General features: G+C 36.6%; 2 protein-coding genes across 2 annotated transcripts in view; one reads left to right on the top strand and one right to left on the bottom strand.

Moving 5' to 3' along the window:
* Positions 1-3,191: 3,191 nt before the first annotated feature.
* Positions 3,192-7,600, bottom strand: LOC113666074 (charged multivesicular body protein 6-A). The gene is made up of 9 exons (XM_027181837.2): positions 7,474-7,600; positions 7,003-7,047; positions 6,106-6,170; positions 5,464-5,551; positions 4,728-4,814; positions 4,409-4,474; positions 4,246-4,326; positions 3,691-3,760; positions 3,192-3,403 (listed from the first exon to the last, which is right to left on the bottom strand). Exons 1-9 carry the CDS (start codon positions 7,549-7,551, stop codon positions 3,339-3,341), a joined length of 645 nt encoding a protein of 214 aa, XP_027037638.1. The 5' UTR covers positions 7,552-7,600; the 3' UTR covers positions 3,192-3,338.
* A 133-nt stretch (positions 7,601-7,733) lies between these two features.
* Positions 7,734-25,271, top strand: part of LOC113666066 (serine/threonine-protein kinase SMG1) — a 41,742-nt gene continuing 24,204 nt past the window's right edge. The window contains exons 1-36 of the mRNA XM_027181825.2: positions 7,734-8,222; positions 9,456-9,592; positions 9,804-9,862; positions 10,245-10,322; positions 10,549-10,630; positions 11,136-11,183; positions 11,277-11,325; positions 11,473-11,549; positions 11,761-11,833; positions 12,307-12,404; positions 12,761-12,849; positions 13,312-13,396; positions 13,546-13,618; positions 13,901-14,052; positions 14,426-14,527; positions 15,258-15,334; positions 15,802-16,087; positions 16,331-16,461; positions 16,800-16,925; positions 17,381-17,499; positions 17,717-17,810; positions 17,891-17,992; positions 18,290-18,487; positions 19,387-19,471; positions 19,570-19,690; positions 19,937-20,041; positions 20,167-20,294; positions 20,418-20,582; positions 20,869-21,023; positions 21,464-21,599; positions 21,697-21,836; positions 22,147-22,425; positions 22,633-22,792; positions 23,261-24,123; positions 24,629-24,692; positions 24,787-24,888. Coding sequence (XP_027037626.2) covers positions 7,835-8,222; positions 9,456-9,592; positions 9,804-9,862; positions 10,245-10,322; positions 10,549-10,630; positions 11,136-11,183; positions 11,277-11,325; positions 11,473-11,549; positions 11,761-11,833; positions 12,307-12,404; positions 12,761-12,849; positions 13,312-13,396; positions 13,546-13,618; positions 13,901-14,052; positions 14,426-14,527; positions 15,258-15,334; positions 15,802-16,087; positions 16,331-16,461; positions 16,800-16,925; positions 17,381-17,499; positions 17,717-17,810; positions 17,891-17,992; positions 18,290-18,487; positions 19,387-19,471; positions 19,570-19,690; positions 19,937-20,041; positions 20,167-20,294; positions 20,418-20,582; positions 20,869-21,023; positions 21,464-21,599; positions 21,697-21,836; positions 22,147-22,425; positions 22,633-22,792; positions 23,261-24,123; positions 24,629-24,692; positions 24,787-24,888 — 5,226 coding nt within the window. The 5' untranslated portion in view covers positions 7,734-7,834. The remainder of the gene's footprint in view (positions 8,223-9,455; positions 9,593-9,803; positions 9,863-10,244; positions 10,323-10,548; positions 10,631-11,135; positions 11,184-11,276; positions 11,326-11,472; positions 11,550-11,760; positions 11,834-12,306; positions 12,405-12,760; positions 12,850-13,311; positions 13,397-13,545; positions 13,619-13,900; positions 14,053-14,425; positions 14,528-15,257; positions 15,335-15,801; positions 16,088-16,330; positions 16,462-16,799; positions 16,926-17,380; positions 17,500-17,716; positions 17,811-17,890; positions 17,993-18,289; positions 18,488-19,386; positions 19,472-19,569; positions 19,691-19,936; positions 20,042-20,166; positions 20,295-20,417; positions 20,583-20,868; positions 21,024-21,463; positions 21,600-21,696; positions 21,837-22,146; positions 22,426-22,632; positions 22,793-23,260; positions 24,124-24,628; positions 24,693-24,786; positions 24,889-25,271) is intronic.

Below are 25,271 nucleotides of genomic sequence, written 5' to 3'. Positions count from 1 at the left end.
TCGGTCGACAGTCGACCGATAGTCGGTCGATTGTCGACCGATAAATGTGTCGACCGATAGTCGACCGATAGTCGACCGATAGTCGACCGATAGTCGACCGATATATCGGTCGACTGTCGCCCGATATGTCGACCGAGTCCACCTATAGTACACATGATCCAAATTATCTATTAGATACCTGAATAGTTTTAAGTTCACTATTTTTTTTTATTCTGGCAGTAAGTCAATAAGTTTAGTACTGCTCATCTGTTTACTTCATGTTTTGCTAAAACCACTGTTAGCAGAGAAACTCTTGGAAAGTTACTCACTTATTATGGCAGACCCAGAAAACTGACGCAAATTGGGTTGCAATTGTGACAAGAGACGTTTTCAGTTGTTGTTGTTGTTTTTTTTTTTATGACAGCATAATAATCCACTAAGGATGCCAGGTGGAACCCTCAAAAAATGTTTTGTGTGCTTTATGTATCAATCAATTTGATGCTTCAAATTAAATAAAAAGACAATATCAGTTTCACCAACAAAAAGAGATCTCAACACAAAGATGATCTACAACACTAAACTCTATTATTCACAAAATTGTCCTCATAAAAAATAGTTTGATAGATATTTCTCAAAAAATAATTTTTCATACAATGTGATGGTCTGAAAGATTCTCTTTCAAGCAAATCTTGTGGTAACTGTATCAGTAGAAAATAAATATCTTGATTGGGATATATTTCTCAATTTTCTTTTAAGTATCTTATTTACAAATAGAAACATATATCTCAGAATTATATTTATTTATCATAACATTGGTTGACACAATGCAACTAGGACTACCATAGCAAACCTTTGTGTCAGAAGGCCTCTGACTACAGTGAATGGGAATATCAATGTTAATTACTTACAGAAACTTGAATGTGTTAAAAGGACTAGCACTGTTGAGATCAGTAGCTGAGAGGAAGCATTTCTGTCCTCTTCCTTTAACCCTTAAATACACAAGATATGATTGTTAAGTCTCTCTTCAAGCTGCTACACATTTACTTGTACATAAGTTATGAGAATTTGATGTAAGATCAAGATAACTTTAACCTGGTAAGTTTCAGTATTCTCATTACCTGTTTGCAGGAGAGTGTTTGGATATTATAGGAAGAAGTTACATGAATCAATCACTTCTGGAAGTTTCTAAATTGTCTAATGTTTTGGTCTGATTCTGTCATTACAGTCATGCCACCTAACAAATTACCATGAGACACAAACTGAAATAGTTTTTAATGTATCACAAGCATAATTTTTCCAGGGCATCAAAATAATATGACATCTGTTAGTTACCAATAGTAACCTCATGGGTTGATAGGAAAAAGGGTTATGATCAAGTGGTTCTACAGGCTCTATTGCATAGTTTCCTGTAAGATACAATGTACAAATTGGTAAACAAAAAGGGAACAACTTTAACAGAAGAATATGGTACAACAACAAGTACCACATCAACAACAGCAGCAATAACAAATCTCCTTATCATAGAGGGCTCATTAAAAGCCTTTGCCTCACTTTCTAAACCATACTGAACAACTTCTGTGGTACTTCCTGTGGATCGATCTGTCTATTATCCAATTTAGATTTGATGTCGTGGAAGAGAAAGAAGGAACTTGAGGGCAAACAGTTTTGGAGGTTCTCACAGAGATTTTGAAGCTGGTCACGTCACAGGTTCTCATGTCGGGGCCCTAGGGTCAAACTTTATTATTTTTGGCTGGGTTCTTATGTCCTTCTTACTGAATCAAATCTTTCTGATCAATACTTAGTTGATTGGCTTCGCTGCCACACTTTGGTTGCATGGTACCACCCACCCCTTGTGAAAATATTGCGAACCCCATCTGAAGACTTCACTTAGATTTGGCTATCACAAGCACTTTAGAACATGCAGATATGCAACTAGATATTAGTAAATTAAACTTCTCTACTTTATAAACAAACACCAATTTTACTATTTTTATCTATTTTATACCCTTTATGGGGAAACTAGTAATAACAACAAGAACAACAAAAAAATTATTTTAAGATCAGGTGTAAGGCACAGAAAGTCCTAAAAATATGGTGGGTTTGTAAACAGGATGAGCAATAATGGAGATGCAATAAAGTATTAATTGGCTTAAATTGTAAAGATACAATTTGACTTGCACTCTTCTGTGGATTAAAAAATGAGATCATTTATCTCTTGAAAACTAAAGGTTGGAGAGTTTAAAGCTTGTACTCTTAATTTTTTAGCCAGGGAACTATTAATATTTAATTTAATAAAAAGGGAATTGAAACCTTTTTGTTAATTAGTTCTTGAATGCATCATTTGATAGAGCTCTTTCAATTTGTTCACTCCTGTTAAGTTTAGAGCCAAAAAAAAAAAAAAAACAGAAAACAAAACATTTAACCATATCCTCTGGGTTTATATGATTTCTTTCCAATATCTAAATTTTTTCTGAACATGCCTGAAAGATTAGTGCTTTGAATACTACTTTATGCAGAGCATGCAAAATTTTGTCAACTCAGATTAAATATCTTGTACAGATAGTAAGCTGAATGGAATGTTCAGTTATCGTTAAGTTCTTTGAATGGTATCCAGTCAACTCGCCAACAGACCAACTCGCTGATGCCAACTCGCTGACATATAAAATCAAGTAGAGACATCGGCGAGTTGGTCCTCAATCCAATACAACTTATTAGAAGTTAAACATACAGAAAAGTAAACAATATTTAGTAAAAAAAAAAAAAACACAATGTTCACCAATGTTTAATGCAACTTTGTTGCAAATAAAAAGAATTGCTTTTTACTAAAGATCTTGTCTAGAAAGCCAAGTTTTCTTTAAAAAATCTGAGCGACTGACATGATGAGTCTTTACGGTGTTGTTGTCGCACAATAACTCATTCGTGTCTTAAGCTGTTATAGTCATTGGTGATGTTCACCAATGTTCACCAATGTTTAAGCTTCTGTTTGATGTTCACCAATGTTCACCAGTGTTTTTTTACTAAATATCATTTACTTTTCTGTATGTTTAACTTCTAATAAGTTGTATTGGATTGAGGACCAACTCGCCGATGTCTCTACAGCGAGTTGGACCGTCGGCGAGTTGACCGTAATTCCTTTGAATACTAATGAATAAACGCGTCCCATTAGAGACGATGGGATTAGTGTAGAGACATCCATCATGGCCACGTGTAAATGAGCTTTCTCATGTTTATTACTATTGGTTAGTTTATATCAGCCACCTTGTGCTATAACTGAGAGAGAATTTTACAATAAGCTAAAGCACTGGCCATGGGTGACATGAATTAATTTGATCATCATGATAGAAACCCTCCAGCTATGTCTATAATGCTGGGACCACTTCTGCTTTTCTTTCATCTTTCTTTTCCTTCTGTGGTCTTTTCTCAACTGTTGGAGAAAAAGAATAATAAACATACATTGAGGAATGGCCAACAATCTTTCCTGCAACAAATTTCACAAAAATGTGTAGTTCCAGAAAATATCCATACCTGCCCTAAGAAGGGTAACTGAAAATTCCAAAGTGAAGGGATGTCTAACTTGAAACACAATTTGATACAAAGCTGCAGTTCAAATCAAGAAAATCTACCACTGGATAGGTATGGATATTTGGGACAACAAAAAAAAGGATTAAAGAACCTGACAGTGTGTAGATGTACAAGATAGCTCATACATACCAGGTTCTTCTGAGGGAACTTCTGGTAATGGTTCTTCTGTTGGTACTTCTGGAAGCTTCTCTGTCACAGACTAACCACCAATGAAAGGAAAAGGGTATTTAAAACAAATCTTTCACACCTTCCCACCTTATTAACCGTTAAAACCCAAAGACTGACAAGCATCTAATGTCTCCCTACAATATCACTCCTGAATTGTACATTAAGATCATGAAAATAAAGGAAATAGTCACCAGGGAAGGAACCTTTTGATTGGCAAACAAATTCTCCTTGTCAGCACCTTAAGAAATGTGTGAAGAACAGTGTGGAGAATATGCATACTGATGTTTGGGTGAAAAAGGTTAAATCAAAAGTGCCCTTGCTTTGAACAAACCTGGTTCCCAGGATCTCTCTTCTCCCCTTTTTATTTGCTATAAAGAAAGGGAAGAAGAGAGATCCTGTGAAGGAGGTTGGCTTTGTACCCCTTGTCTCATAAATGCATCCTCATTCCCACTCTGCTACTCATAATCAAGGACCCTGGTGTGAAAAGAAGGTCAGCAGAAGATACAAAGTACAAACCTTTGTCATCTCCTCTAATTCTTGTAACACAGCATCTTCATCTTCCTGAGTCAAACTTCCACTTAAAAGTTCGTCAATCTCCTGTGGAAAGAAAATCAAAGTTTTTTTTTAACATTTGGTTAAAAACTGCAGAAATCAAAGCTTTTCAATTGATATCACTCACCCTCTGATACTCAATTCCTTCCCTGGTTTCATCCATTATTCTTTCTACATCTTCAATGGACATTATCTGAGACAAAAAGTACAATTCACTTCCTTTGACCAGAAAAAAAATTGACATGACATTCTACTTGCAAATTTTGATTTGTTAATATTAGTTAATATTAGTTATTGAATTTAAAACTGCAGATATTGCATTACTAATGTTCTGATTGATTCACTCAACTCCAGTGATCAGCTCATGTTCCGCGTCACCTCATTTGGAGTCATTGAATCAATGTAAAGGCCAAAGAAAAGAGTACTTTTTAATTTTACATAGTTACCTCATGCATTTTCTTCAGAGCTTCATTTCCTTGCTTCAGTCCATCAGCTACTTGAAGTTGAATTTGAGCAAACTCAACATCTTGGACCTGTTATACAATGATCACTCTTTGTCTCTTACTTGAATCTTTTATTTTATGATGGGTCAAGTACCCAGAGGGAGAAAAGTATTTTTGTAACCCCTTTGATTAGGGGTCAAAGGAGGTAAGACAGTGCTGCACACCTTTGGAATTTGATGAATGTGCAACAAACCGGGGGGGATACATCCTAGTAATAGCCTAGTGGGGATGCACCACTGGATGAGATCACATTTCCTTGACTGGATTCATTGGAGTTACTAGTCTAAGAATGGGGTTGCAAACTTTCAGGATTTTGGGGAAAATAAAATTCTGGTTCGTAAGGTATTAAAGATGGAAAGATTTGCAGTTAAGAAGTTGTTACCAAGGTACTAAAAGTGACTAAGATAGGGTCTATAATTGGCAAAAGAATATACTATATTGGGGTAGGGGGATCCTTTGAGGCCAGCCACACTTAACCAGCAAAAATTGCCCCCCCCCCCCCCTTTAGTTGCAGGGTTTTTATCGAACTACAATAAAAGCTTTAGACATAAGTTTAAGTCCATCTCTGTCTCAAGTCATAAATTGAGATCACAACAGATCAAATCATATTATACTGGTAAGTAAGCTCCTATAAGTTTGATGAAGTGCATGAATATAATTTATACGTCTGTTAACAAACCATTTTTTCTAAGTTCTCCAGCTGGTTGTCTGTCCTCTCCAATGTCTGTTCCTGGTATCTCTTTTTCTTAAGCAGAAGCTTTGCTTTACTGCACAATAAAAAAGAAAAAATTTAACTTTCTTCAATTATCAACTAAGATTTTTTCTTATTTTCCTCCTTGACCTAGATCTGTTTTATCACCTGTTGGTAAGAGCTTATGTTCTTTTGGTAGGAAATCTAACCTTATATAAGCCTTGTGGCTTCATTTAAGTTCCCTCACTATACACATTGTCATATTAAACTTAACTCATTGTGCCTCCTTGAGACTTTTTAATGTTGTATAACAAATAAAAAACCTTATTGTTCAAAGAACTGAAGATTTAAATATCATAAACTTATGTAAACTGTTCATACTGTAGATAATTTTATTAATAAGATGATTGGCCACCACAAAGAGTTTCTGAAGCTGACATTTTGTGTGTTAGCCCTTCACCAGAGCAAAAGGACTAACAAAAGGGCTTTTGCTCTGAAAAGGGCTATAAGCTTTATAAACTCTTTATGATAGCCAACTAACATAATTTATCAACTCAGTTGACAGAACTATATTATCTGGTTGGTCTCAAAACCCTAGGTCCTTCACTTTAAAACATTGTCAAAACTTACTTTTTCTTTCCTTCTTGTAACAACTTTTTTGCCAATTGTCTTTCTTTTTCAAGATTGAGTTGTATCTATTTTACAGTAAAATTTGTTAAGAATAGAGCTGAAATGATAAAAAAACTCTCAGATGCTGATAAGACAACTACATTTGGGTTGTATTTGAACACTCTGTATAAAGAACTCTTCAGATCAATTTTTGAAGCATGCAGTTTGAAGGGCCTGGCTCAATTATTAAGCATGGTAAACCTGAGCCAAAGTTATCACTGACAGCAGGTAATAAAAATGAAATAAAATGTAACAAGGAGCCCAAGAAAACTAATACAATATGTTACCAGCCTCAAGCGTCATTGACCAGGTTGTGGTTACAAGTGTAAAAAGGTCTGAAGGGTGTTTTATTTGATTGGTTAAACCCTTTAACTCCCAGTAGTGATTAACAGGTGACTTCCCCCTATATTTATCCAATCATTATCCTGCTAACAGGGTATGAGAATACTCAAATTTATCAAGTAGAAGCTAGCTTTGTTATCTTGATCTAATACCATATTCTTGAAAATAAAATACAAGGAAATGTGTGGCAGCTAGAGAGGAGAATTAAAGACTAAATTTTGGGAGTTAAAGGGTTAAAGGATGAAGCTAGCTATAGAGCTCAAGACAGATCAGAAACTCAAAGTGAAACAACACAAAATCAATTTGGAGTAATGTTTGACACACACTGTTGATGAAAATTCCTGTGGTTTCAATAAAATTTGAAGTACGCAGCAAAAAATGCAATATAGGTGGTTCATAGAAACTCAAATTTTACTCTAAAATTATTAGAACCCCAGAATATGTGATCTAAGAACTGATTTGAGACTAGTGCTTTATCAAAGACATTTTGAACCTGAATAAATTATTCCTTTCTACCTTTTTCTGGTATTGTTTTAACTTGTCCCTCTGCTGCTTCAATGCCTAAATGAAATGACAAGAATAACATTAATAATAATAATTATAATAATAATAATAATAATAACAAATAACAAACAATTATTGGATTAGGTTTTTGTGATATCCAGAATAATTAAGATCAAGGTGAGGGTTATCAGCAAAAGCTGAAGGCTGAGGTTGATAACCCTTACCAATTTGATCTACACTGATAATGATAATATGATAATTTGATTTGTAATGATGATATGTTCCCCTCTCAATAATGATATAATAGCTTGACAATAATATCTAAAACTATGCATGAGCTACAGTACATATAAAAAGTAATTAACTGAGACAGATCTCAATTTGATTTACACTGTCCAAAAATGGACTCTTTGACATTACTTCTCCATGAAACAGAAGGGCTTGATGGCTTAAAAAGCTTAACGTTAAGCCTTGGCGACTCACCAAAACTGCTTTGTCTTGTTCTGTAATCTTTGGTTTTTCAGGCCCAGGCTCTTTCTTCTTGCTAAATAGAGATCCCATGTTGTTCCAGTAAAGATAATTTCCTATCTCGTTCAGACTTCGATTTAAGCCGTATTAGGTCGATTTAGCCACAAGAGAACTAACACATTTTGAATGTTTTCGTTCCTAAACAGGAAGTGAAGGGTTAGTAAACCACCGCCATCTTGGTTTTTCTGGGAAACAGCTGAAGGAACATGAAAACGAGGCACTTTTTCGGTATTCAAAATGGCGCTCGGCGCTGTGTAAGGCTCACGCGTGAATTTGTTGTTTTTTGTGGAGACTTTTTATGGCAGAATGAAATGGTATGAGCGCCAGACCACAGGGCCGTGGTAGGCAAACACGCAGAGATCGTTCTCAGCGAAACAGAGGCCGAGACCACTCTGCAGACTCAGTTAGTAGCACGACAAGTACTCAAAGTGAAAGAGAAAGAGATCGAGAGAGAGAACAACGGAATGGGCGGAACTCCAGACGACGCCCTGAAAAGAAAGATGAGCGAGGTAGACGTAGAAATGAGGAAGGTAGAAGAGATGTACATGTACCTGATAGAGAAGGCAGCAAAGCCACTGATAAGGATAAAGGAAAGCCACGCTCAGAGTCTGAGAAACTACCTCCTCGCGGAAGAGGTGAACCCAACCGAGATCCTTCAAGGGAGTTAAATCGAGACAGTTTTGGTTCTAAAGGTTCCACTAATGGTTAGTGCAACGATTTAACATATTTCTACCACCTTTCTTGAATATCTGGCGTATCACAAAGATTTTGTGCAGATAATTTGCATACTCGCGAGAGACAATTACAAATTCTCGTTGTAATCAGTTCCGTTGTCTGAATTTGAAAGCCGCAGTTGTAAATGATACACTATTTTTGGAAAATCACTTGCAATCGTAGTTGTTTTGCTGACGCGATATTTTAAAGTACCATCTGCTCAACTTTTGATTAGTTCTTTAGACCGATACATTTTTGATATTCATCAAAAGGAAATTGGTGATTGCGCTAATTTCGGCTTCCGGCTTTACTTGTTTATGACACCTCTTTCCTTCCTAATTGGTTTTTATATCGTGACGGTGGTACATAGTCTAAATTCACTTTTAAAATACTCTTTCCTATCGATGTTTATTGGTTTGACAAGCTTATTTGATATTATTCATTTTATTAATTGCTTGTTTCTTTTTTCTTGTTTGTAACTTGTTATTTTAAACAGGTTTACAATTTTTTTGTTTACCTTTTGTCAATTTGCTGACTTACAAAAATCGTTTGAGTAGATTCCAAATAGATTATCCATATGTTCTCAAGGAAATGGGGAAGTTAACTAAAACATTTCTAAAATTGCTCCCCCAGTCACTGTACCAGAGCAAATCTCCTGAAGAAGAAAGCATAGAGACAAACAAACCAACTGCATTAGCATTTTTATGGTCTCTAGAACATAGATGTATGCGAGATGAACCTTCCCCCCACTCCCTTAACTCTGATTAGCTTAAAATTTCTCTAAATCATTGAAAATGCAAGAGACCATTGATGCAAGGATTGTAAATTCCTAGCAACAACAAGTAGGAAAGAACAAAAAAACAAGGAACATCATGGTTGTAAAGAGCTGGTGCAAGTATTGGGTAATGTCTCAGACACTTGCACTATGACAAGTTTTAGGACTGTTTTTGTGTTATGTTGTGTTCTTAGGCATGCCACCTTACTTATTCTCACTGTACCTGTCTTAATGCAATGGTAGAAATGCACATGATTAAACTATCACGGGAACTTGGCCAAATTCTAGGGGGGTGACTAGTAGGGGACCACCATCCCATTCAAGGGAGGATCAGGAATTCTTGCAGTAATTTCATACTCTGGGAACTGAGGTAATCGTGAACTGCAAGGGCTGCAAGGCTTGTGGGAAGACTTATTGTGTACTGAAGGTATGGTTGTTTTACTTTCAGAGCAAATTAATATGTTTGGCGATGATTCTCGTTTGTCGCATCTTGTTAAGAGGATTACCAAAGAGTCTGAGCGAGACAGGCGTTTGACTGCAGCTCAACAGTTTGAGGAATTCCTTAATGCTCCTGAGAATTCTCAGGTACTGCAAGATATACATATATAATGATTAAAATTGCTAGGGCTTTATTAGTATTGACTGAACACCTTCATTTGAAAACAAAAATTTCAAAGTTCAAATGATTCCTTAAACTTGTCAAAAAAGGGTTTCCCTTTTTTTAGCTTGTGAGATTGTATTGTTTTTGTTGTTGATCACCATGGATTTTTCACCTGAAGGTACCTTTTATTTCCAGGTGGTAGACAAGCATGCAGAGAATCTATTTGTAGTTGTAGAAGATATACTCTTTGAAAGGTAACTAAACTCTTCTTCAGGAGGCAGACATGTCATGATAACCTTGTGGGCCTAATTTTCTTGCCTCATGTAGAAAGAGAACAAAAAAAATGTTGCATTTAGAAATGTTCATGCTTTAAGATGTATGGACTAAAAAGGGATTAACTGATAAATTCGTTTCTTACATAGCATTGTACTTTCAGTGGGCCAAGATTTGGATTTCTTGGATGCAAACACTGTCTGCTGCTGTGCCAATGCATCAAATTTGTTAAAATATTTAGTGAACTAGAGGATAGTTTGTTTAGATTATTTTAACCACTTTTTGCTTCAAGTGAAGTCTTCAGTGAAAATGTTTACAATAAGTTGCTTTTGGTAAATATTTTTATGTTCAAAATAATTTCAGGGGACAACCTGAGCTGAAGGAAAAAATAGCAACATGTGGTGGTATAATTGGTGGAATTTTAGGCAATGAAGCTGGAAGGTAACTGTTTCTTTGAATTCAAGCCAGACACATTTAAATCTGACAAGCATACATACATCTCAGTGCTCTTTATTTTTATGGCTTAATTGGCAATAGAATGGGAATTGAAAGGAAAAGTCAAAAGCCTTTATAAACCAAATTTTGCAATCAACCAGTTACCTCCCTTGAAAACTCTTGGTGCTATTATGATAAGTGTACTTAATTTATTAATATTTTTATTTCAAAGATTTTTTCAGTGGATATTTGCCAAGCTTGAGTCATCTGCATCAGATGAAGTAAAGATCTTGCTGCTAACAGCACTTTACAAGGTAGTTTTTTTTTTTACATTTTATTGGGTTTCAATCATTATTATCTGGTTTCTACTATGCATTATGTTTCTATTATGTGTCTACCTATTTTGGACACTTGATTAAATATTTGGTCCATCTACTGACAATGGCAAACCTTCACACCTTTCTCTCTTAGTGATAGCAAGGAATCTTTTTTATATGAGAATTATATTTTTTTTGGTGTTTTACTTCACATTTGTGATCAATAAAAGTGAAAAAATCATTGCATGGATAAAAAAGAACTTGGTGTGATAGGAATTGTATTGTGAACTGTGATATCTCCCTCTGATTGTGTCAGTAGTCACCATTTCCACAACATCTATCCTTCCTTTTATCAACTTTTAAAGAGGAGATGGTATAGTTTAAAATGGAATTTGACTTGGATGGTCTTTTGAAACTGGGTTGGTTTGTATTTTACTTTGTTTAATAATTTTGATAACTGAATAAATAATTTAATTGATCTTTGTATCATTTTTTCCAAAAGGCAATCCAAGTAGACACTAAGAACAAATACTTCAGGGATTTTATGACGGTAAGAAGCAGTAGTCGATTACCCTCTCTTGACTTCTCATTCTGATAAAAAAGGACCTTTGTTTCTAACAATAAAATTCTTTATTATTTGCAGAATGTCATGAGCAGCTTGCAAAATATCTTGGAAAATGTAGACACTTCAGGTATTAGGGAAAACTTATTTAGAATTATTATAATATAATTGGGTATTGGTAAATGATGAGAGAGATTAAATTGTAAATGCTTAAATGCTTTCATTATATGCTTGGATGTATTGTAAACAATGTAAATGTGATGTTGTTGATTGACAGACTTACTACGTGCAGCCCTGAATGTGATGATGCCAATTGCCATAGACTATCCACATGCTTTTGCTGGTCATTTCAGGGTAAGCTCTATTTGATAAGTTTGGAAGGATAATCTGTGAATTGTTATGATTGTAACTACTTATCTACTCCATTGTTATCAAATGGATGTATTCAACCCATTTTTTTCTGGCTCAGGCACAAATATACTGAACATGGACAATTATACCACTCTAATTGAAAAAAGAAAACTTCTCTCTCAATACATTTTTGGTTTTCCATTTGGGTTTTTAGGATACTGTTGACATCCTTGTTGGATGGCATATTGACACTTCTCAGCAGGCATCTCTTACCAGCTACACTTCAGGTTTGGTGGCAGTTGTGTATTTTTCTGGTATTAATGACATTTAGCAAGGATTTAAGTCTAGCATTTTTATCCAAGTTGCTGAGACACCTTAGCTTGGCTTTTTTTATTTTTGTCTCAGCAACTTCACATATAAGTTTGGAAAAGATTTTGAACTTTTACAGACAATAGTCAAACCATAATATGATTATTTATTTTAATTGTGATAGACACATAACTAAAATCAGTCATGTTTTATTTCTGTGCTGTTGTTATGTATATTTTCTTGAAATGTTTTTTGTTTTTTGCTGAGTCAGAGTTCTTGACTGTACATCACCATGAAACAGTAAATTTTGCTACAGTTCATTATAGATGTAACAAATAACCTTTTTTTAACTATCCTAAAAAAATTTGTATTTCTTCACCATCCCTCCTCCAACTGTCCATTGCAGTTCATGCTCCTATCTCTAATGACTGACTGATTTTCTATATCGCAGAATGTCTGGTAAAGCTGCATGACTACTGGGCATCAGACATGGCCTTTTCGCTAACACTGCTCAGTCAGTTTTTGGAAGATATGGAAGCTTATGCAGAAGTAAGGAGGAAAAAACAATTAGTTTCATGAAAGGTTTCCATCATGCAGTTTTTCATATGGTCATTTTTGATTGAATTTTGTTTTTGAAACAGTAAGTGATGGATGCGACTTATGGTAATAATTCTCCTTTAAAAATGGCACAGCAAGTACTCAGCCATTTTTAGGCTTTGGTTTGGTATCATTGTAGAATTTAGAACTACTGAACTCTGTTTTGAGATATCACTTATATCAGATTGCTGGTGAAAAAATCCCATATGTGCGACACTTGAAGGTTTACCATTGTTCTTTATTCAAAGATGGAGGTTAAAATCTGCAATCTTCTTTACTTGACTTTTGGTTACTGTACTTATCATCAGGAACTAGGCATGTTGTCTAACCAAGTGGTCTCCTCAGATGAAATCCCATCACCTTATGTGTCTCTCCCAAGGCTGACAGCACTAGTGAGGTGAAGTAGCAATTCCATTCCGATTGCAGTACAAGGAATATGAACTATTTAACATCTAGAATTAACTGGACTAGAGAGCCTTAATTCCCCTCTCCAACTGCCATACATTTTGTTGTAATCGGTTAAGAGAATTTGTTTTTAAAACAAGATAATAGGATCAAAGTGATGGGTTGGTCTTTTCCAGTCACAAGCTTGTTGGAAAGTGTATTGATATTTCCATGATATGTTACATTTTGACCTTGAGAGGAAGGTGAATGCTTAATTAATAATACAATAGTTTTGGTGATAGTTAAGATGGTATATCAACTTTTTCTTGGATGGCTGCCATTGGTGGAAAAAAATAAGTTTTACCATGAAGGATCACTAGTAACCAGCTATAACTCTTGCAGTGTCTTTGTTATGCTCTAAAGTTATTTGTAATATTTCTATATTAAAATTTTTATTTTTCACTCTGGTTTTCAGAGTATTTACAACAGTTGTAAATGGCATAGGACCAAGCTTTTCACCAAATAGAAGTCCATCCATTACACCTCCATATTTAACAGAGGTATCAACTGCTTTCCTTCATTTTCTTTTGCTATATATAGAGGAAGAAGACTTCTTCTATTAGAAGGTGTCAACAGGATTAATACTTTAATGATATTAGGTATACATATCAGCATGAACCAATCACACACCATTGTGTTTTTGTTTCAGTTGATTCAAAGGATTATTCAGTGCATCAACATGTCTGGGTACTCTTACTATTATGAAAAGCTCTTTGTGTCAGGTAGGTTTGTCAATTTTCTTGTTAAATCAAACATAATATTATTAAAACCTAAACCGACAAGAAAGCAAACTACTAGGTAGATATTTACAGTGTACAAGAATGGTCAAGAAGGTAAACGTAGTACTGCTAAGGGAGATCTCTATATCTGGTGGTCAGGGAAGGACTTGAACATTGGACCTCCAGATCATAGTTCTGGAGCTCTCATCACTTGATCATACTGCCTCTCACAATTACCTGTAATTCATGTTTTATAATTCAACACCTTTCTTATTTCTTTTTCAGCTAATGAGTGTTTAGAGTCCATGTGTTCATGGTTACAGCCTTACTTCTCATGTTGCTGTGAAATAACTGCATCTTTTGTGATTCAACAACTGCAGAGCAGTTCATGTGTCACTTATCCTCATATAATGTCTGCCCTTCAACTAATACAGAAGGTAAATGAAGCTGTAAATTGGATTATTGTTGTGTTGTGTTTGAAGTACAACTTTTTCTTTCTTGAGCAAAAGACAGTACAAGAGAGATTAGCAGCAACATTTTGTTTTTCATAGTCAGTGTGCACTATTTCAGTGTCAGTGTCGGTGCCAGTTGCTCGGAAGCGAATAGCAAAAGATATTCAGAGTTATTCAGAGTGCACCTTCAATGCTAACTATGGTTTCAGTACATGCTAACTACCAATGCTTTTAGTCTTCACAAAACTTAAGCAAAGAGCACTCTGCAAACTGTAGCTGTGTTTTTAAACTTTCTAGCAGTATTTTTAAACTAAACAATCCCTCTGTCAATTAAATTATTGTCCTTTCTCTTTGACAGGTCATCATTCATGTCAACACTGCTATCCCAGCAACTTTCATTCAACAACTCCTAGAACCAGGCTCTCCTGTAATGAAGTTGCGCTTATGCTCTGATCAAGCAGTGAGTACAATATAAACAGATTACAGTTATTTTTAAGTCATTTGGAACCTCCTTATATTCAGACTTGCCCCCCTTTTGATGAGTTCACTTTTAGGGATACAACACACACAGCATGTGATCTGCACAAAGTAATTTTAAGTCTCTTGGGCCATCAGGTTGAGAATTGAATAATTGATTAGTACTTAGCCTCCCCATAAAGTCCATATGCTATCTAGGAAACAGTTAATCTGAGAATACTCAAAGTTGTTATCTTGATTAAACACCTCGTTCTTGTAATTAGATTCACAACTTAGAGAGACACTCATTGAAACTAAATTCTTTTCACTAGGACCTCAGGCAAGTAAGCTCAAACACAGACCTCTTTTATCCTAACTTGCACACAATGTGTACTGGCTGTAGGGACTGGGTTGTTCAAAGCTGGGTTTAGGTAACCCAGGGTTAGAGTGAAATCTGATTTAAGATCTGAAAACTTTAAAAGAAAATCCATTTTATTAGTTATAATTCTACAATTTGATGATTAGATGCTCTAAAAAGAATAGAGAAAATTATCCCTAAAAGGCCTTTGAACAAAGGCATAAAGAAACCTGGATTAAAATTTATCCCTGGGTCAGCACTAGTTAGCCTTGGAACAACTTGGCCCATGTCAACAAGTCCCCCACTTAAAGTTCAGCCCAGCACTTGTAGAAGTAGTTTGGACCCTCTCTAAATTTACTGTATTTTAACATTGCAGGTGCTGTCATTAGTGATGAAGATTTATCAAGGTTTCCTTGGTATCCACGATGTTCCACTTTTAGAGACAGCTTATAGGTGAAAGTCTTCTCCTACAGTATTTCTTTTGCACTTTTACACAGATTTTTTCCACAATTAATTTTTTGTTTGCTTTGTTTTTTGGTATTTTAACAAAGTTTGAATTTGGAAAAAGTAATTATAACTTACAGTTGCAAATGTTAATTGGGAAGGCTAAAGGCAAACTGATTTGCTGAGAAATATCAGCAATGCAGCAATGCCTTGTACCTTGTTTTTTGGGTTTCCAAAAATAGACTAGATTAGAAATAGATCAAAGAGTGTGTATTCCAGAAAAGCTTTTACGTGCTGCAAGACCTTTATCATTAATTGTGTAAAATACATACATAAATGCATGTATAATTATCAGTCCTCATCATTTTGATAGATTGATCTTTAAGTTCATATTAGCATGTGACAGGAATATGTCACATTGCAAGTTTCAAGAAAGCTGTGTGATATTTCCTCATTCTATCCATTTTTTCTCTCAGAATTGCTGTGACAGAACTGATCAGCAGCTTTAACCTTCTGCATAAGACACTTCAAAGCCTTGAAATGAGTGACAGCAACTTAGAGCCTCTTACAAGTAGCAGTAATGAGGAAACAGGTTCACTTAATGCAGACAAGGACATGCAGAGTGATGCACTGAATACTGAAGGGAGTACCCCTGTTCCTATTCCAGTACAGGTGCAAAGTTCTCATGAGTTGGAGAGTATCATCATCTTTGATCTGTGTGCTCTGTCTGAGATTGCAACAACTAAGTCAGCAGTTTTGAGGGTGAGAGAAGGCACACATTTTTCCAATTTAAAACTGAGTTTTTGAAATATTTGAAATGATCTTTTATTTGTAGTTCAGAGAAGGTGGTGAGTTGATGGAAGGCGGTGGATTCCAAGGATACATGTTTTCCTCATTACTCATTAGCAGAAAGATACAAAACCTCTTTTGTCTCTTGCTGTTTGATATTGCAACATGTAATTGCACAGATGTAAAGTTTATTTTTAATAAAATTTTATTTTGCAGTTGTGGAAGCTTTCCCCAAGTACCTACCAGTTGCTTACTCAACATTTGGATGCATGTGCATGGAAGATTGCAGTGTGCCATCCCTCTGTACAATACACCATTCTACATGCTCTTTACACATACTGTCAGAGGTAAGGTGTTTCTGTATAAATATAGCTTCTCTCAACATTTAGACCTGGAGAAACATGAAAAACCATAGAACTTAACTTTCACGTCCTGTTTTTCTCAACCCTTCAACTCTCTGAGTTGAGGGGTTTCATTTCATTGTTGTTATACCTGAGTTATTGTAGATTTAAGCTACTGGTATTTTCTCTGACCCATTGATTACATTAAGTTTAATAAATAAAACAATCATTGTTTTTCATTTTCTTAATTTGTTACTCTTATCTTAAATTTCTCTGATTTTTGTCAGATTGTGCTAACATACTTAGTTACATGTATACATTTAACATGTCCTGTTCTGTTTCAGGTACAACCATTTTCTTCCTGGTTCACCATCAGAGGGTTTGCATTCATCACCAGATGGGGACATGGTTTCAATGTTCAGCCTAATTTCCAAAGTGCTTGGAAATTCAAGCACGTCAGAAGATTCCAGGTTCAACAAAATTTCTTTTCAGTTAACTTGATCTTATTGTTGGTTAGATTATCATTATAAGAGGAGATACATCTAGAATATGCACTTTGGTATTTTGCTACAGGGACATAATCAGTGTAACATTTAAAGATTTCAATGCTCTTAGAATGGTGCAGAATTTTAATATGATAACACACTCAGGTGAATTTTAGTGACTTAACTTGCATCAAATAAAATAAAGGAACTGTATGAAGCAGTTGTGTTGGCAGAAAAAGTTCAACTACTTTTAACTTTTCTGCACATCACATCACCTCTTCTTTCATATGCATAAAAAAAATTCAGGTCTCCTAATGCAGGTTGAATTATACAACAGCAGAAATCTAGCTTAAAGGTTGCAACTTTGATAACTTAACTGGATCTGCTGACTTATTTATGAATATGACAAAATTCCTTTAACCATAGTGATATTTCATTAGAAAATTGTGTCTAGTCTGGTTGGTGGAGGTCTTGGACAAAGCAGTGACCAGTGGTGTTCTTGGAACAGTTGTTAGGCATGTAAACCTGGATTCTATTGCAGAGAGCATTTTGCCATCTTGTAAGTGTAATAATGTGGTTTTGTCCACATTGCTGTTGATTTATAGGTAATTCCTTGTGTTTCTTTAAGGAGAGAGGGCGTGGTAGTCAATCCAAAAATCTCCTTAATTTTGTTTTGTAGCAGGGGTGGAAAACAATGAAAGTTGGCTGAACATTAGATGAACAGCGACAATATTAACTTCTGTCTTTCTGAGTGTCATTGTTATTTTTCTTTACAGCATTTGACCATAATCCCAGCATCTCCTTGGAAGTTTCTTTCTGCCTGAATATTTTAGTTGACCTTAATGTCCTATCCAGGAGCTGCTTAAGAAAGTAAGTACTGTTTGGTTCTCAACATGTTTAAAGAACAAGTTGAATGAGTGACAGAATGATTGTTTCTTTTTGTATGATAGATTTTTTGAAGACTGTGCTGTTCGGTTAATGGATTTGAATAAAGATGTTTGTACGAGTTACCAGCAACTTATAGGAACACTACCAATGGACATTTTAACAAGGTTTGTTTAAAGTGGACATGTGAATCTATAAAGAATGTTGTTTCAATTTAACTGTAGACTGACCATAAATACTAGATAACAAAAAACATGACAACTGATTATGTGACTATGGAACTCAGGTCACCAAATTGGTGTTGCAAATTTAGTGACCAAAAATCATTCCACCAGCTATGCCAACCAAAGTTGCTGCAGCTTACAACTTTCTGTAATAATTTTGTTTTTTTTTTGGTTTATTGTTTGTGATTATTATATCATCAGAACCAAAAAATCCACCATAATGTGGTGTATTTCTCTTAGCTCCCTCAGCCAGAGCTTGTTTGAGTCTAGAAGAAGTCAAGGTAGAAGCAGTGAACATGTTGGCAAACCTCTGACAACCAGTTGTAGTGATGTATGGTTGGCTCGCAAAGGTCATGTTATCAAGCCTCCCTCAGGCTCTTTCCACTCACATGATTTTCAAATTGTCATGGGATTCATTCTGTCTGGTGTCTTTCCAAGGTAGGTGAATTATATACCAGTTAAAATTATTGCAATCTCTTTCATGAAAACATACATGTATGACTGTTCCTTTCTCTCTTTTCTTCTCCCAGATCAAATTGTAATTCTCCTTACTGTCAACCATACAATTGTTATAGTTTTAGTTCAGAGAATTTAACATTGGATCAACTAATTATCCCCAAAGTGGTATTTTTCTGTATTCTCATCTCTTATCTTGTTGATATTGTATTGATAATGTAAGGAGAAACTCTGTCTTGGTCACTCATGGGAGTTAAAGGGTTAACACTTTGACCCTTAAGAGTGACTAGTGTCTAATTCCTTCCAACAATATCACCCCTGAATCAAACAAGAATAAAGGAAATGATTGCCTACCACAGAATAACTTGATTGTTGAACAAATTTTCCTTGTCAGAACCCAAGGAAATTTATAGAGAAAAGTATGGAGAATATGTATAATGATATTAGGGTGTAAAGGGTTAACCAAGTTCCCAGAATGGTTTGTATTTCAGTTGAGTACAGTGAAAGGCAACCTAACTCAGTTATCAACAACATGATGCTGGTTTTTGTCCAGCTTTCATTGGTGGCCAATTTTACTGCTTTTTTGGAAAGCACCAACATGTGACTGGAAGCTTAGTTGGTGGTTGGCATACTGAACCGAAGCCTGAATTTCTTAGGCTTTTTTTTCTGCCATTTCTTCAAATGTGGTTCACTTGTGAGGGTTAATTCAATTGTTGATATCATCCACAGGATGACATTGTAATTGTTTCATAATTTGTGATTACTGATTTTGTTTGATGAGCTGTGGGTGTTTCCCTTAATGCCCAGTGGGTTTTAAAGAGGACACACATGCATGCAGAGACCATCAGAGTTGTTGATTTTTTTGTCCTGTTTTCTTGCAGCAAAGAAGCAAATGCTGACTGGTTGTTTAGACTTTTCCACAGTTGTAATAGAGTTCAGAAGTATGCAGAATCAGAGATGCTGCAGGTATATCTTACATTAAGGAGGAAGTTCATGTACATATAATTAACCACAAGTAGTTGTTGTTGGACATTGATTCGATTTTTTTTTTTTTTTTACATCAGTTTAGCAGATGCCAATCACTGCTTTGGTTCTGGGCCACATGGGAAGCAGCTCAGTTTTGCATTTTGTCTCGCTTGCGAACACCACTTGGTAGAGCTCAAGAAACATTCCAGTCAATAGAAGGTAAATTTTTTTTGGTTCTTGATGATCTCCCTTCATCATGATGAGCTCCCTTGATCTAGACCAATTTGTTCCTTTTTTCTCTGTGTAAAACCTGCTTTTAGATCTGTCTCCTTACTTCAAAGTGCAGCATAAGAAATGGTTCTTGATGAAAAAGATACTTTATGTATGACTTTCTTCATTTGTCTCAGAGAAACATTAAGAGTCAGATCTTGAAAGATGTAATTTCCAAACTGATTTTCTTTTTAGGTGCTCTACAGAAGTTTGAGCTGGATGCTAGGGGAGAACAAGAGGAGAAAAACAAAGGAAAGCATGAAGAGCCAGGGTCTAAGGAAGAGGAAGGAAATGAAACAGGTTTAGACATCATGTGTTTCTCATCTTTGCCCCAAGTTTTAATCAGTTTTCTCCTGTTAGTTAAGTTTTGTTGTGATGTCATCAAACTTTGTTCTTTGATTTACCTTTTTACTTTTCTTATACAGCTCCTGGTCCAAAATCTTACATGAACCACCTCCAGTCTGTTCTACTGCTGCAGTTTGTGGAGAATCTAGAAAAACTCATGTACAATGGCTATGAAGGCTGTGTTGTGGGTCTGCCTTCACCACCCAAGGTACATGAAAAATGAAGGCTCTGTTTTTTGTTTTTATGGTGGGAATTGGCTGGTAGTAATAGCTATGTTAGATGTGGATCCTCTGCTTAGTTGTAGATATTGATTGAAAAATTCCTATTTCAGTCTGTTCGCATATTTTTCCGCACAAATCGAGGCACTTGCATGGAGTGGCTTACCAGAGTGAGAAAAGGAGTGATGACCATTGGTACTTTGTGTGGCTGTCCTGCAGTAACTGTCTGGCATGGATTTCAAACATTGCAAGAAATGAAGGCAGCAGGAATCACCAAGGTGCTGTGCATTGATTTGGTATTAATTACATGTATGCAGCTACTAACAGAAAATTCTGAAATGAGAGGATGTAGGTAAAATCGAGCTGGAGCCCCTGTGTGTGGTACTTGTCATTGGTGCACAAGGTCCTCTTCACACAAATTTTAAATGGAGACTGCATATCTATATCCATGCACAGCTAAGTGGCTAAGATTAGGGCATTCTGAGACCACAATTTGTCGAATGTATATTACTGAGTGTCTTTTAGACATCTTTGCTTTCCCTCTGAAATATAATTTCAATATAGGGTGAAGACTTTGACAAAGCTGTATCACTGACCGCCCATGCCTTGTGTGAGTTGAAGAGTGCACATGCCATCTCTGGTTTAATGGCCTGGTGTGAGCAAGTTTCTGGTCAGAAATATTCTTGGATGAATGGCACAGTAACCAAGGCTAAGGGATGGTAAGTGAAGGAATGGTTAAAATGAGCATAGAACGCTGAAAATTGTACCTCACTTTTTGTTTACGTAAATTTTTATCTTGAACACATGAACAGTGGACAACAAATGGGCTGCTTTCCATTTAGCTGTAATTTCCTGGTTAATCTTCCAGGAATTTTATTGGATCTAACGAGAAGGCATTTTCTTTAAAGCTCAGAGCTTTACTTTCATTGTCACTTATCAAGGGTGGTCCAAAACATTAGATACTTTGTGATGCTACAAATTGTATTCTATTCTATGCTGTAAGCAGTTTAGTAGTGTGCATTTAAGTCTGCTGTTTTCTCTTTGTCCTGGATTTCCTGCCACTATCTATTTGTTACTTTCTTTCAGAGAAGTGATGGAACAGAACTGAATAATCCCCCCCCCCCCAACGTTGGGACTTAATGTCACCTTACATTTTTAGGTACGAATGCGCTGCAAAAGAGTACAAAGTAGCTGTGGAAGGCGTGTCTAAAGGAACAGAGAAAGGCCAACAAGATGAAAGAAAAACATCTGAAGTTTCTACGCCTAGCATTGTGACAACATTCCTTGTTGATGAGGTATGGTCGCTTGTATCCAGAAAGCTGTCTGTAAAAAGTCACAAAGTCAAAGAATTCATGTTAGGGATTTTACTGAGAGTTGCAATCTCGTCTTTAGGTTGCAGACTGCTATATGAAGTTATCATCATGGAATGAGGTTTCAGAGTGGCAGAAACATGTCAGTAACCTCAGGAAACACTGCACAGACTCTGATGTACAGCATTCGCTAATGGCAAATGTTGACACAAATTATGTCAAGTAAGTATTGCTTCTGATAATTTTGATTTGCCATGGTTTTTCTCCCTGAGGATAGATCCAGAGTTTTGCTTATGAAGTGTTGTTGTCAACAAGTTGTCTGAGTAAAGCATTGTTCTTTTGGGGGAATTTTGTGTTCCTTAGCAGAGGACTGGCCACCAGAACTTATTAGGATTGTTTGTTATCCAAATACTCCTAAGAAGCAGAATTAAAGACCATTTTAACAAATTTTTCTTTTGGAGAACAGTGATGTCAAATTAGGGTTAGGGATAAGGGGGTATTCATAATAACTTATCAATGCCTGATTTTTTAGGGCCTTGAGCAAGTTTGAGGAATGTGACTTCATATCAGTGCGAAACCATCTGCGATTGGTCCCTGGAGCAGCGCTTAACTCTCTGACTGAGAATCTAAACAAGTCTGCTTGGTCTGCAAAACTAAATCACCCTGACACAACATTCAGTCCCGTGTGGGCACCAGACAAGATTGAGCAGACGGCTGAGCTCTCCTTGATCCAGGCACAGACACTCTTTTTTACCTCTGGAAATTTGAAAGCAAAGACAAAGGACAACAATTCAAAAGATGAAAAAATCATGTAAGTAATTTGGAAGAGTAGGTTATGTCAGTTTTTTTAGTGCTGCTCTTGTTTTGCTTCTCCTGAATCTTTAATTTGTCTTTAATAAAAATTGCATTTCTCCTTTCAGCCGATCGGATGTGAACCAAACCAGTCTTTACTTTGGTTTCCGTTTTACCATTCTCATTTGGATTGGAAACTAATGTCATTACTTTTTTTTCTCTACAGTCAAACTATAAAAGAGTGCGTCCATCATGCCACTTCACTTTCGGAAAGAGTTCTTCAAATTGGAACATTGGGCTGGCCACTGGAAGTGTCTGCCTCACATATCACACAATTGCAATTTGCTACAGCTATGGAAGATATGGTAGAATCTACTCGTCATCAGGTATTTTCCCTACTTACAACTGCTACTTTGCCATTGTAGGTCAGAAACAACAGCACACCAATCCCATGCTGTGAGTTACTGCAGAGGGTCTAACATTTTGATGGCTTGTGGTAAAGAAAAATTTGAATCAGTGCTAATCATGCTTCCAAAAGCTTGTTGGGGGGGGGGGGGTTGGGGGGGGTTGGGGGGGGTTGGGGGGGGCTGGGGGGGCTGGGGGGGGTTGGGTTGAATTAGAATGATATCGGTCAAACTATACCAGTCAGTAGTCTGTTGTACTTTGGTAAGCAGGAATGGCTAGGTGATGAAAGCAATTGTCTCTCCAGTTCGACCCGAAAAACAGAGGACAAAGAGTCACCCTAGAGAAGATCACAACTGAATTCCAATTTATCTGCTTTTATGCTTAGTTTGGGGCCAGTTGATTGTGGTAAGAATAATGCCAAATTCTTTGTTACTCTGTTTCTTTATTAGGAGGATTATTCTCCATCATTTTTACGTGGAATTGGTAATTTTAATGTTGATCACACTCAGCACGACTGTGCTGTCCTGATGAAGGCATTACGATTTTGTGGAAACCTTCATTACTTGGCCAATTCGATGGGAAAACATCAAAATCAGTTCAGGAGGGAACTGATTTCATTACAGACGGGAGCAGTTCAACTTGCACGGAAGCATCACAATTTTAGTCTAGCACAAAAGCTGTTGGTGAAACAAATGTCATTGCTTGGAAATACAGCTAAGGTTTCACTGGACTCAAACTGCAGCAAGAAACATTTTTTTGAGCTATTTATGGAGAGCTTAAATGATTTATCTCTAGCCACTGCCAAACCCGTTGATGGAATGGAAATTCAACGAGAATTTTCTAAGTTGGCTTTTGCCATGGGTCACCCTTCAGAAGCTGTGTTTTCTCTTGCCGAGAGCATTTCCCATTATGCAAACCTGGGAGATATTGACTCAAATGTGGGTGCGTTAAACTCAAAATCACTCCTCGCACTTGCCAAATGGCTGCTTAATGACCGGAAACTTCTAACTGCAGTCACGAAGGTTAATGGAAATGGTCTCTCTGTAGCGGCAAAAATCAATTCCTTGTGTGAGTTAGAGACAAGTTACGTGAGTCTTGGTCATAGCAACCTTATTCCCGCCCAGGAAGAATCTGAGAACGGTTTGAATTCCAGCCTTGTCACCAGTGTGGCCAATGGTGTCACTGATGCAGAATCAGTTTGTGGCCAGCTTCTGCACTTGGCCACCATGCAAGCACCAGATCTGGGCAAAGCTTGGTTCAACTTGGCTGGGTGGTGTTACCGATGGGGAAGAAAGACTGTTGAGCAAGCCAGGTTTGTTTAGTTGTATTATTCTGAGAAACTGCTTTTCGCGCACTGCTTCCAAAACAAAATGCTGCTACTCGCGAAACGATTTACAAGGACATTATTCTTTTGCAGGACACTTATTTTTAGGAAAATTTGCCATGCTTCATGAAACAATTTGTGACTTCATTCGCGACTTGTCTTCGCGATCTGTCGTAGCAGCTTCGTACCTAGTGTGTCTAAGGTGTCAGCGTTTTAGTTGCCAAGTCTCTTCCAGTGGTGAAGGAACAGGTTACACCTCAGTCTATATTGAACTGTCCGCAAGGAAGAGTTTTTCTTTCTTGTTAGGGAAATCTAGGTAGTGAATTTTAAAATCCGTCGTCGAAAAGATTGATGGTTGATGATGTAAGCAAAATCACAGGCGGTCATTAAATCCTGAGAAAACTCGACTATGAAGAAAGCTCGCAAAATTTTGCATGTCTACAAAGCCCTCACTAATGAGTTATGCTTGCTTCTCTTTATTATTCTTGTTTAGCTCAATGGGGAATGTAGATCTTTTACCACAAGAAAAGGAAACAGTCCTACAGAGTCTACCTCAGGTAGGGGCAGTGTCCGCCTCCATTCTTCCAGGGTTTTGCTTGTGTTGCGATTTGATTGATTGCCAATGTTAAATCTCGTTTCTCATCTTTTTAGAATGCTCGTCCGGCTGAGGTGGAGTCTGTTATGCTTGTGCTGGGTCAAGTTCACGTGACGGCATACTTTAACCAGGAAGAGGATATTGGTGAAGAGGATCAGGTACTATTGTCTTGTTTGTTTGACTAGTTCTGCTTTTACAATTGTACAATTGTAGTATTTGCTCGTTGCCGTCACCGTTGCGATTGCTCAAGATCTCTAACAGTTTGATTTTCATTTGAAATTGACAATTGTTTTTTTAATGATGTGGGATTTCATTGATTTTACTTTTCTACGCTCTGTGATTGAATTAGGAACCTTGCGCCGCCCTCTCCACAAATCTGATGTAAAACTGAAACCAGTCGCGACCTAATCACTAAAGTTGGTCACTGTTGATTTAAATGGTGGGATAAATTAGCAGATAATACTATCCACAGTATAAATCGCCATCCACCTAGCCTGCGGAGCAGGCGTAATTTTGGCGAGCGAGTGCTCGGTGTTTAGTT

Source organism: Pocillopora damicornis, chromosome 10 (assembly GCF_964200805.1).
Source record: "Pocillopora damicornis chromosome 10, jaPocDami1.2, whole genome shotgun sequence".
NCBI lineage: Eukaryota > Metazoa > Cnidaria > Anthozoa > Scleractinia > Pocilloporidae > Pocillopora > Pocillopora damicornis.
This window is presented reverse-complemented; position numbering and strand designations above follow the sequence as displayed.